Source organism: Catharus ustulatus, chromosome 5 (genome assembly GCF_009819885.2).
Source record: "Catharus ustulatus isolate bCatUst1 chromosome 5, bCatUst1.pri.v2, whole genome shotgun sequence".
In the NCBI taxonomy this organism is placed as follows: Eukaryota; Metazoa; Chordata; class Aves; order Passeriformes; family Turdidae; genus Catharus; species Catharus ustulatus.
The window spans coordinates 52,135,125-52,146,845 of NC_046225.1; the positions used below are offsets into that span (position 1 = coordinate 52,135,125).

Consider the following 11,721-nt stretch of genomic DNA (forward strand, 5'->3'; position numbering starts at 1 on the left):
AGTGTCATTCGCAGCGAGGACCCGCGTGCGACAAAGTTGCCAATTAGTAACAGAATCACGGGATTGCGGGGTTTACTGGCTCAGCCCACTAGGGGCTGCCGATGGGGCCGAGTGAGCCAGCTTGGTGCTGCCGCTCGGTGGGGCCACTCAGGGCTGGCCGCCACTGCCGCCACCACCGGGCTCGCTTGCCCCAGCCTGGCACTGCCCCGTGGTAGCAGGCAGGGATGGAGCCCGGCACCTGCAGCGGCAGCTCCCGCCTCTCCCCCGTGCTGCCAGTGGTACGGATCCCACCTCCACCCGCTGTGCAACAGAGTAACCAGTTTGTAACAATTGCGCAATCCCAGGTTTTACTGGCAGGTGCTCGGCTCGGCACCTCGGCTTCCACTTCCGGGTTTGGAAATTTCAGAACTTTTTTCACATATTAGCTGCTCCTGAGTATAAGCCGCATTTCCAGGTTGGGAGCAAAATTTTAGTCAAAATGGTGCGGCCTATAATCGTGAAATTACTGTACTTCACTTGACAGCAGGTGGTCCATGTAAAGGTAATGATTATTTCCCACTGAAGTGTTTGTATAACTACCTTTGCTATTATTCAAAGAAAGGTGAAGTTACACTTCTAGGGGCAAATTCAAGTGGCAAATGAAATTGTTTTACTCTGCCTTAACTTTCTTAATTATTTAAAATGATTCCCAGGAATAAAATTAAAATGTCTGACTGCTAAAGTGTAATATATGGATCTGAGAGAAACATGTGTCAACAGCAGTTCAAGAAGCTATCCATGACAGACCTGGCTTCAAAGGAATTGTATTTACTCAAGTATCATAGTGATGCTAAGCATCAACATCACTATTTCTGCCCTCCATTGTCTTTATCTTCTTCTCTGTTTTCCATATTTTTAAATTAAAGTGGCTCAGAAGCATCAGCATGTAACACTCGTGGCCCAAAAACACATGCAGGATCAGGTCCAACCACAGACCAAAGCTCAGAGGTTTGGTTTCCTAACCCCAAATGCATTTAGGAGAAGAACCAGGCTCAGTGGTGTTTGCCCTGGCTCATGCAAAGGCATCTCTGGGTATAGACCAGTACAGTTCTGGGCAGCTCAGGAGATTTACTGAAAAAAATCTGAGGTGCTGAGGTTACCAAGATTTAAATGGATTCTGTGAGCCATACAAATCAGACTTTGGTGCCTAAAATTTATGCCAATATTTTTGTGGACTTGGGGTTGCTGTACTAATGAAAGATCTTCCTTAATGGTAACAAATGCAGAGGCCAAATCATTCAGATGAAGGGTATATGTTTGAGTCCTTATGAGACAGAGAGAAACCTGTGTCTCACTGAATAAGACAACTGTATAGAATAAATAAATCTCTCTGAAACTTTGTCCTTTTAAAAAAAAAAATAAGTGACCCTGTCAAACCCATAAATTGGGAGCATTTCTTATGGTGGTTTGCACTGTCCTATAAGGATCAGTGTATTTTGATAGTTCCATCAATAGACTGGTGATGAATGCAAATGATGACAAACAAATCAGTGAAGTGAAGACTGATGGAGTTGTAAAACATGATGGGGAGGAGCCAATTGTGTAACATTCAATAGCTGGGGTCTACTCAAAAGGCAGTTGGGATAGGGCTGAATGCGAGACTGTGACGTTCAGGAGTAAAAACCACAAGCCATGCCTGGTACATGGGACATAACTAGAGCAAGTGGTGCTTCTATAAAGGATTTGAGGTTAGAATTGAAAAAAACCCACCCAACTCCATGTGACTTGCAAGTGAGGAGGTGTGAAGAGGTTTGGCAAGACAGACATGGGAGAAGAAGGCGGAATGATCATCAACCCTGTATATACCAAAGATGAAAAAGACTGAAGCTCTAGAGAATTGTTCAGAGACCAACAAACAAGAATTTTAGGTGAAAAAAATACTAATTGTGAGCTCAGCCTGCAAGTTTCATTCAAAAGAATCTTGATTAAATCACTTAAATATCACTACAAGGCATAAGCAGAGGTCTTGAAAGACTCTTTAGTCAATCTAGTCCTATCTGAAGCAAAAACCAGACAAATTCTTGTGAGAAATACTGCACACTTGCTTGTACGATGGAGTGGTTAGCAAACAAGCCATACAGGGACATGGCAGGGTCCATAACTCTCTGATTCCTTAAAGCCAAGGTCCTTGTGAAAGATACAGTTTACTCAGATAAATGCTATAGCACCTAATGTGCAAATAACACTAAAATGTAATGGTCCATGTCATATACAATCACTTGTATTAAATTGTCTGATGGACCCTTGCAGCTTTAAAAGTCAATGAACTAACTACTCTCAGAGTCCCAAGGTGTCTTATCTAATTGTGCTCTTAAAGAAAGCCCACTATCTTGCAGTTTTGGTTATTAGCATGGTCATTTCCTGTATGTCTGCATTTCCTGCTCTCTGCCTGTGTTCAAATGCAGAGTAAGGTTTCTGAGATTTGCATTCCTCTTGCTGGCTTGCAGTGCTGTGCTGTTTGCTTGGTCTAAAGCAAGCTGCCTCTCATAAAGGAGTGATTCTCTTCAGCTTTTTTCAAATCTTGCTGTAATAATGGAAGAGACAAATATATCAGACATTGTAACAGAAGCAGTAGGCAACTCAGAAGCTTACTTTGTTCAAAAGAACAACAATTTCCCCCATCCCCACTGCCAAAGTGTATTTATTATTTCCTATTTTTCCTCCACAGTTACTGTGGAGGTCTAGAGGAGCAAAGGGTTGTTATCAAACAGAAACTGTCTGGTGCTTCTCATGCATTTTCCACCTTAATCCATGGAATATGGCACCTGGTGCTTGTGCTGTTCAGAAGTAAATGGATTAACTGATGAGTGACTGAGAGGGAGGAGAAGGCTCTGTAGATGGGTACCTCTGGCTTCCTGTCAGTATGTTCTCTCTCCCAATTCTGTGTAATCTCCTTCCTACCATTTCAAAGAGAAGACAAGGGTCTCAAAGGTCTTGAGATTTTGAGGTACTTGTTGGCATCCATTCATGTCCCTGTGGTGTATTGTGACAGCAGCTCTTGGTGCCTGGCATGTGTGGGCAGGTGATCCTCAATCATTCCCTCAAGAGTTTTGCCTGTGTCCAGGATTCACTATCCCTGCATCACTATCCCTGTATCACTCTTCAGGCTGGTGTGGCTTGATCTCTGTTCTTCTGCAGCCATAGTCCTAGTTTGAAAAACAAACTTGCAGAACCACTACAGGAAAATGAAAGAGGTGGAATTCTGATGGTAACTAATAGCTTCTAACGAGTGTCCTCCTTCTTCATTTGCCCAGGTTTCATCACGCTGTGAATGAGTTTGACACCATGACTGCTGAGGATTCCACTGCAAGGATGAGCAATGATTCCGCTAATGTGGCCACCACAAAAGTCCCTGAAGGTGTTGCTGGTGCGCCCAACGAGGCAGCTCTGCTGGCCCTCATGGCCCGCACTGGATACAGCATGATCCAGGAGAACGGGCAGCGCAAGTACGGGGGCCCTCCTCCGGGCTGGGAGGGGCTGCACCCGCCGCGTGGTTGCGAAGTCTTTGTGGGCAAAATCCCCCGCGATGTCTACGAAGATGAGCTCGTCCCCGTCTTCGAGTCTGTCGGCCGCATCTACGAAATGCGCCTGATGATGGACTTTGATGGCAAGAACCGTGGCTACGCCTTCGTGATGTACACGCAGAAGCACGAGGCGAAGCGTGCCGTCAGGGAGCTCAACAACTACGAAATTCGCCCCGGCAGGCTGCTGGGCGTGTGCTGCAGCGTGGATAACTGCCGGCTCTTTATTGGAGGCATTCCCAAGATGAAGAAGAGAGAGGAGATCCTGGAAGAGATTGCCAAGGTGACAGAAGGCGTACTGGATGTCATCGTGTATGCCAGCGCTGCAGACAAGATGAAGAACAGAGGCTTTGCCTTTGTGGAGTATGAGAGCCATCGAGCAGCAGCCATGGCCAGGAGAAAACTCATGCCAGGAAGGATCCAACTGTGGGGACATCAAATTGCTGTTGACTGGGCAGAACCAGAGATAGATGTGGATGAAGATGTCATGGAGACTGTTAAAATCCTATATGTGAGGAATTTAATGATTGAGACCACAGAGGACACCATTAAAAAGGTGTTTGGTCAGTTTAACCCTGGCTGTGTAGAGAGAGTGAAAAAAATACGTGATTATGCCTTCGTGCACTTTACAACCAGGGAAGATGCCATTCATGCCATGAACAACCTTAATGGTGTTGAGCTGGAAGGCTCATGCCTGGAGGTTACTTTGGCCAAGCCGGTAGACAAGGAGCAGTACACTCGCTACCAGAAAGCAGCAAAAGGAGGGGCTGCAGCAACCTCTGAAGTAACTCAGCAACCTAACTATGTTTACTCTTGTGATCCATACACGCTAGCATACTATGGATATCCATACAATGCCTTGATCGGGCCCAACAGAGATTACTTTGTGAAAGGTTAGTAAGCACAATTAGGGGACGTGATGGGCAGGTTTGGTCTTAGGCTGATGCCAGAGGTCTGCCTCAGCCAAAGAACAGTTAGTGCCATGCATTTTTTTCTTTTGCTCTTTTATAGGCCTTTTTGTCATATTTCTGTTTGGTCTTACTTTAGTTTATGACTACACAAAGTGTATTTATCTATAAATAATTGCTAATGTACAAGATAGTATGAGAGAGGTATCAGATATGGGGTTAAAAATAGGTAAAAACCAAGCATGGGATGGGGAACAGAGGGAGCTGGCTTTTATGAGTGTTGTATTAAGTCTGAGCTAATCTAAAGATTCCATCTTCTGATGTCTCGTTTCAAAGAGCTGAATCCTATGACAGAGTGCTCTGGAGACATGGGTATGGTGACCTATCTAAAGAGAGGGAGGTTAGGGAAAGCCTTAGTTAGGAACTCTCTAGGTGTCATTTACATTCTGCATTAAAATTACAGTAATGTTGTCCTTCACAAAGTCATTTGAGAACTGAAGCAGAAGGAATCATGTGAGTGAAAAATTATTTTTTATTATGTATACCTTAATTAGTTATCAGTTACAGTCATTAAAAATTAACCAAAAATCACTTATTCATAAAAAACCCTAACAGCTCTAACTGGTATTATAATTACAATTGTCCTGCACTTACAGGAATTAGAGTTTCCTGAAATTTGATGTGTATTTCCACAGAAGAAGCAATTTAACATTCATATATTCTTAAAGCACCCTCATAAACCAAGAAGCATTTTTAACCCTAGTTGTTCAAGAATTTCAGCTTCTTCTCAATTTTCAGATTTGTACTTGCAAGGAATGTGACAGAGTTGAGTAACACTCTAAAAATTCAACTAGACCGTCATAAAGTACATCAATACTGCAGTGTTCAGTGTACTGTCATAACACATGTGGAGTCACCAAGATAAATAAAGGCAATATTTTTAGAAGAGGGTTATATGCACCTAATAAAATAGCAGAGAAAATAATTAAACAGCATGAGTAAATATATATGCAGTGGTGGGACAATGTTGGTTAAAGGGCAGGTATGATGTTGTGCCATCTTGGCAGGGTTGACAATCTGACCAGTTGGGTCTCCCCTGGAGGACAGCTGAAAGCAGAAGCTGTTCCTAAGACACAGAAATCACTCTGAGGATCCCCTTACTCTCTGCTGACTGCGTTGAACCTGTAACACTTGCCACAAGAGTTCCATCAATATAAATGAGCAATTAATATATGCTCAGAAACGTCAAAAGCTAAACAAGCATGGCCTTACTGGATGCTTCTTAGGCACTTCTGTTTTCCTAAGTGGGGTCACTAAGACTCAATCATGCTGACCTCAGTAGCCACATTTCTAAGCACAAGGCTCTGGATTTCAGCTTGGGGTCACAGGTGCTCCCCACAGGGCTGTCACTCTCCATTATTCACCATCTTCTGTGTTGTTTTCATAAGCAGGCAGCATACGAGGCAGAGGGCGAGGTGCAGCTGGCAACAGAGCTCCGGGTCCCAGGGGTTCCTACCTGGGGGGATATTCCGCCGGCCGTGGAATCTACAGCAGGTACCATGAAGGCAAAGGAAAACAGCAAGAGAAAGGATATGAATTGGTTCCCAACTTGGAATTACCTGCAGTCAATCCAGTGGCCATTAAGCCTGGTGCAGGTTAGTGTGTGTAAGGATGGGAGGAAAGCAGGGGTGGTGGGCAGGTTCCCCACTCCATGCCATGTCTCAGCATGTGAGGACCCCTCCGGGGCCAGTCCACTGCTCCAGCTGTGGCAGTGGGGGCAGCCCCAGGGGTGGGGCTCTGTGGTCCCTTGTGCTGAGTGCCTTCTGGCCCTGGACAGACTTTCTTCACACCAGAGGCTCACAGCAGGGTACGAGACATGAATATCTGGGAGCTCTTTGGGCCAAAGAGAAAAGGACTAAAGCAATTCCCACTCCTCCAGTCCACTTTTGCATTTGCTTAGAAAGAAACAGACTTTCATCTCCTTCTAGTAATGTACACCAGAACATGGTGACTAAAACCAAAAAGGATCTGGGGCTTTCCCATTGCAGGAAAGTCCCTGACTGAGGCAAGCTCCTCCACCTCCATGAGTGGGAAAAGAGCAAGGGAAAGGAGCAAGGCAGGGAGCCCTCGGGATGCATCTTGCAGCAGTGCTGTGCCACAGGAGTGCTCTCATGTCTGCTGGGCTCTGATGACGCAGTCCAAGGGCTGGGGCATGGACTGCCCCCTTCTGCCGCTTTATCAGCTGAGTACCCGGCCCTTGCCATTCCTAGGTGAACAAGATGAAAGCTGAAGCTGTGCAATTCCTCAAGATCTTGTTTGGAAAGAATTTTATTTGAAAAAGTAGCCTGAGGAAGAAGGTCCTTGAAGGTGATGGCCACCAGTCCTCTTGCAGAAATGCTGATATCTTTTCTCCATTTCTCTTTCCAAGCAAACTGCAATGGCAGGGTTAAGCATTGCTTAATAATAGAGCTACTGTGGTTTCCCAAAACTTGTTTCATTTATGTCAGTGAAAATTACAGCTTGCATCTAATGAAGTCTGTGAAGAGTTATTCATAAGAACTGGATGAGACAATGTCAGAAGTCTAGAGACAAAGGAAGGCTGTTAAGATTAGAGTTGGAGAAAGATCAGACTTCCTGAGAAAACTACCCACTCATCACCAGAAAATATTACCACTATGTGTGTTTGCAAAGATACTTCAGGAATTCTAGGTATTACTAAAGGATGCTTGAAAACTGAGCTTGGAAGTGCATGCTTATTAGTGGTGTCTATATTTAATTCGACTGCCAAACAAAAGCTTGAAGCTCAAGTCAAAATGTTTCTACACCTGAAGCATGTTGAGATTCAGGTTTTTTTTACCAGTCCTTCCCCTTTGTATGGTTCCAGCACAGTCTCTGAGCCCAGAAGTACCTGGTCTGTTTTCTCAGTCAGATCAGCTGATCTAATAAGAAGTACCACATGCAAGACTTACCTCTGTTATGAAGGGGGTATGACTCTGAAAGCACATTACCAGAACAGAGGAGCAGAAATGTACTGACTGCAAAGTTTCCTGCCTACTGTTCAGATCAACCTTCAAGCTCATTTCTTTGCAAATAGTTGGAATACTCCTGAGAGGTCATCCCAATACCCCAGATGCCTGCTACCATTTTTCTGCCAGAACTTATTGCAGAATGGATCATGTGAACTCTTTGCCCTGGTGAGAAATTATGCAGGATATTCAAACCAGAGATAAAACTAATTTGACCTGACCAGGTGGTCTTGGTGTAAAGGAAGAACTGGAAAACCTCATGAGTTGGGAGATCCCTGCTTGAGGAAACAGTAGCAGTCCACTGGTGGAGGACACATCTCTGCCTGAAAGATATCTGATCAGCTTCCTTCTTGCAGCTTCCTTCCTTCCCTGGATCAGAGCAAGAGTACTGCTTTCTGTCACCTCCTTCCACCAGGCACAACTGCACACTTTAACATTGCAAAATTTCATTGCATGGAGAGAAACCTGTGTGTATATTAGGCTTCATTTCTGGCTTAGTGACTGCACCTCCCAAAATTGCCAACATCACCTTTTAGTCCATCATCCATTATATCAATTACTTTGTTTTCCTTGTGAGTAACCTTACTGCTAAAAAACTTGCAAGCTGAACGCTGAAGTGTGCAACATGAGGCAATGATGTCACAGAATTGTTTCCATTGGAAGGGACATTAAAGATCATCTAATCCAATGCCCCTGTCATGGGCAGAGGTGTCTTAAACTAAATCAGGTTGCTCAAAGGCCTATCCAACCTCAACTTGAACACTTCCAATAATGAGGCATACAAAACTTCTCTGGACAGCCAGTCCAGTGTCTCATCCTTCGTTATAGAATATTCCTTTCTTACGCCTAACCATTTTTCAGCTTAAAACTGTTACCCCTTGTCCTATCACTACAGCCCTTACCATAAAGTCTTTCTTATAGGTCCCCTTTAAGTACTGAAAAGGTCCAGTAGAGGTCTTTATCCCAGAGGCATCTTTTCTCCCAGCTGAACAACCCCAACTCTCTCAGTCTGACTTAAGAATAGAGGTGCTCCATCTTGTTTAACATCCTCTGAACCTGCTCCAACAGGTTCTCATCTTTCTTATATTGGGGGCCCCAGAACTGGACACAGCACTCCATTCTGTTCATCTGAGCAGAGGGGCAGAATCACCTCCCTCAGCCTGCTGGCCACACTGCTTTTGATACAGCCCCGAATACAGCTGGTTTTTCTAGACAACAAGTGCACATTTCCAGGTCACGTGCAATTACTGTGATTACTGAGAATGTTCAGCAAAGAATTTTCTTCCCTAAGCAAGCCATAAAGCTCCATTTTGGACCATGTACAAACTCACCATTCTGAACGCTATTATTCTGACCAGAGTGTTCTCCCTTTGTCTGAAAGACCATGGCTCAAATTGTATCATCTTGTCCAATTTTGGCATGAGGGAGAATTCCTTAAAGAGAAGTTTATCTTATTTTAATGTCATTAAGTAGATTGATCCTGTAGCAGACAGATGGGATAAAATGTATTTTTCCAAGGTAGTCCTGGGAAATGCTGATAAAAGAGCTGATATTTCACAGGACTGGCCAAAGGATGGCATGTAAAGCAGACCAGTTGCTGCCTGTAACTTCTGCAGTACAAACCACAACTTTCTGTCCTGGAGCAGCTTTTCCTATGGCAGCTACATATTCCTTGATGTCAACAGCTGGAGCAGGGACCTCACAGGGACATTACACACTCTTAACCCTTGTGTTCAGGCCACAGTCTCAGCCAGTGGGAAGAACAGCAGTGATCAGAAGGGGTTGCATAAATCTGGGTCACAGCTCCCAGTCCCCAGGACTCTGGCCCTAGAACACTTGAGGCAGGAGCATGGGGGAAAATTCTGGACCAAACTGCGCTGAGTCTGTCACTGTGTATCAGCTATGGTGCATGGGGAAGGCAGAGGTTCCCCAGTCCCCTACCTGCACACAAGGCTATGTGCCCTGATAACAGCAGCACAGGATCCCTGCTGGAGAGTTTGCATAGCTGGGAGGGAGAGCTCTGTGACAAGAGGTCCTGGAAACTCTCTGTATCTGTATCCGATGTATCTGATATGTTTGGTCTCTCCTAGTGGCCATCCCTGCCATTGGTGCCCAGTACTCCATGTTTCAGGCCGCACCACCAGCCAAGATAATGGAAGATGGCAAAATCCACACTGTTGAGCACATCATCAACCCTATAGCTGTCCAGCAGGACCCAGCTAGTGCAGCAGCTGCCGCAGCAGCTGCAGCCGCAGCTGTAATACCAGCTGTCTCAACACCTCCTCCCTTCCAGGTGAGTTCAGCACAGAAGTCCTGCTTCCCATACTTCCAGCTTCCCATGCATATCCAGTGTGGAGGGAAGGTCCAGTCTCCTGCCCTGCTTCTATTCAGAACATGCTCTTGAGGATGTCACAGTGTCCAAGAGCCCTGAATTTCATCTGACCTGTCTTAGACATCTGCACATTGCTTCCCCCACTATGGGGGACTCAGAATGTGAGGGGGGGAACAGCGTCCCATGACAGCATAACTCTCACCCAACAGGGACAGACTTCCCACCCTCCCCGTTACCTCCTTCCCTTCTAGGGGCTTTGCCATTCAGGGCATGGGAGTGGGATGTTACAACAAAGTACTTCTTTTGAGGTCTGAACCCTTTCCTTCCAGGGTCGCCCCATCACACCCGTGTACACCATGGCTCCCAACATGCAGCGGATCCCTGCTGCCGGGATTTACGGGACAAGTTATGTGCCATTTGCGGCGCCTGCTGCGGCCACAGCAACAATAGCCACGCTACAGAAGAACGCCGCCGCTGCCGCCGCCGCTGCCTACGGAGGGTACGCCGGCTACATCCCCCCGGCATTCCCAGCTGCCACCATCCAGGTGCCCATCCACGACGTCTACCAGACGTACTGAAACTGTCGACAGAGGAGGGTGCTGGAGAAACACACACTGAAGGAACACTTTACTATTTATGAAGAAAGAACTGTCTGTGGAAAAGTAAACATTTGGGCTTGGTAAAACAATGCAGAAAGTGAAGAATGTCATAGAAAAACATGTTTGAAATATTTTCTATGCTTGAAGTTTTCACTAACTTTTTTAGGCTATTTTTAAAAATTTAACATGCCTGTATTCATACATTTCCAAAGGACCTCGGTGCATCCAGCCCACCACTGACGTGCTTTTATACACATTGTAGTGGGGTTGCATAGGGTCTTTTTTTTTTTTTTAGCAGTTATATTTTCAATATATTTGTGGTATGAAGGTTATTTTTTAGTAATTTCTGCACTCCAGAGATGTCTATTTTGTAGTGCCTTTAATAATATATCAGCTATATATTAAAAAGCACACCTGAGCAGCTAGGGAAAGTTTTAACAATATATTTTGAAGAGTATATTCAATATTTAAAGAATACATACCTTAGTTTTTTGTTTTGTTTTGTTTTGTTTTTTAAGAAGAAGACAACAAGTATCTTATTTAAAAATTATACTGGAAAGTGCAATTTGAAAAATGTGCAAGACCTCTGCATTTTTTTGCTGGCATTAATACAGTCTGCTCATTCTCATGTGAAACCACAAGTAACTAATATTGCCTGTTTGGAAGAAAGAGAAAAGAAAAAAAAAGCCTCCTCACACATACCTCTTCACAGTGTGACTTGCAGGCTTGTTTTTATCTAAAGAAAGGCTCCAAGTTTTCCTTAGCAACTGGATTTTCTATTTATTGAAGCTACTTGTAGTTGGAGCATGTACAGAAACGAGTAGCTGATGTTTCACGCGAGGTGTCTTGACTTAGATCTTAATCCAGTATAAAGCCAAGGCTTTTTTTCAATGCTCTTCATTTTATTCTTTGAAGTATATGTTGTAGTGACTGAGAACGTATGCTGCTGTTGGCAAGAGTAGCCACGCTCTGGCCGAGAGGATTTGCAGCATTGCTTACCCATTGCTCCATCATGTTCCATTAGAAATTTCAAAGGTACTTGGGGTGGTAGTGATACTGGAACTAGTGAAACAGGGCTAGCCTCCCTCCCAGCCTCCCTTCCATTCTTAATTCCCCTTCTCCACCACTGGAGCTGTACATGCACATCAGGGTTGGGAGTGATTAGACCCAATGATTTTAAAACATTTAGAGCTTGTAAATATCTTTTAATATACATTTTTAAAGTCATTTTATGTTGCAAATTTACATGGTATGTGGTTTGCCACAAAACAAAAACCTTTTATTGCAATGTTATAA

At 44.5% G+C, this 11,721-nt stretch overlaps 1 protein-coding gene across 3 annotated transcripts in view; it reads left to right on the plus strand.

The window, feature by feature from the left end:
• Positions 1 to 10,845, plus strand: part of RBM47 (RNA binding motif protein 47) — a 75,710-nt gene extending 64,865 nt beyond the window's left edge. For 2 of the 3 annotated variants that reach the window (XM_033059361.1, XM_033059359.1), the window contains 4 exons: positions 3,294 to 4,453; positions 5,917 to 6,123; positions 9,585 to 9,787; positions 10,156 to 10,845. In XM_033059361.1, coding sequence (XP_032915252.1) covers positions 3,325 to 4,453; positions 5,917 to 6,123; positions 9,585 to 9,787; positions 10,156 to 10,404 — 1,788 coding nt within the window. In that variant the 5' untranslated portion in view covers positions 3,294 to 3,324 and the 3' untranslated portion in view covers positions 10,405 to 10,845. The remainder of the gene's footprint in view (positions 1 to 3,293; positions 4,454 to 5,916; positions 6,124 to 9,584; positions 9,788 to 10,155) is intronic. The other variant, XM_033059360.1, reaches the window with a different exon arrangement.
• Positions 10,846 to 11,721: the final 876 nt, after the last annotated feature.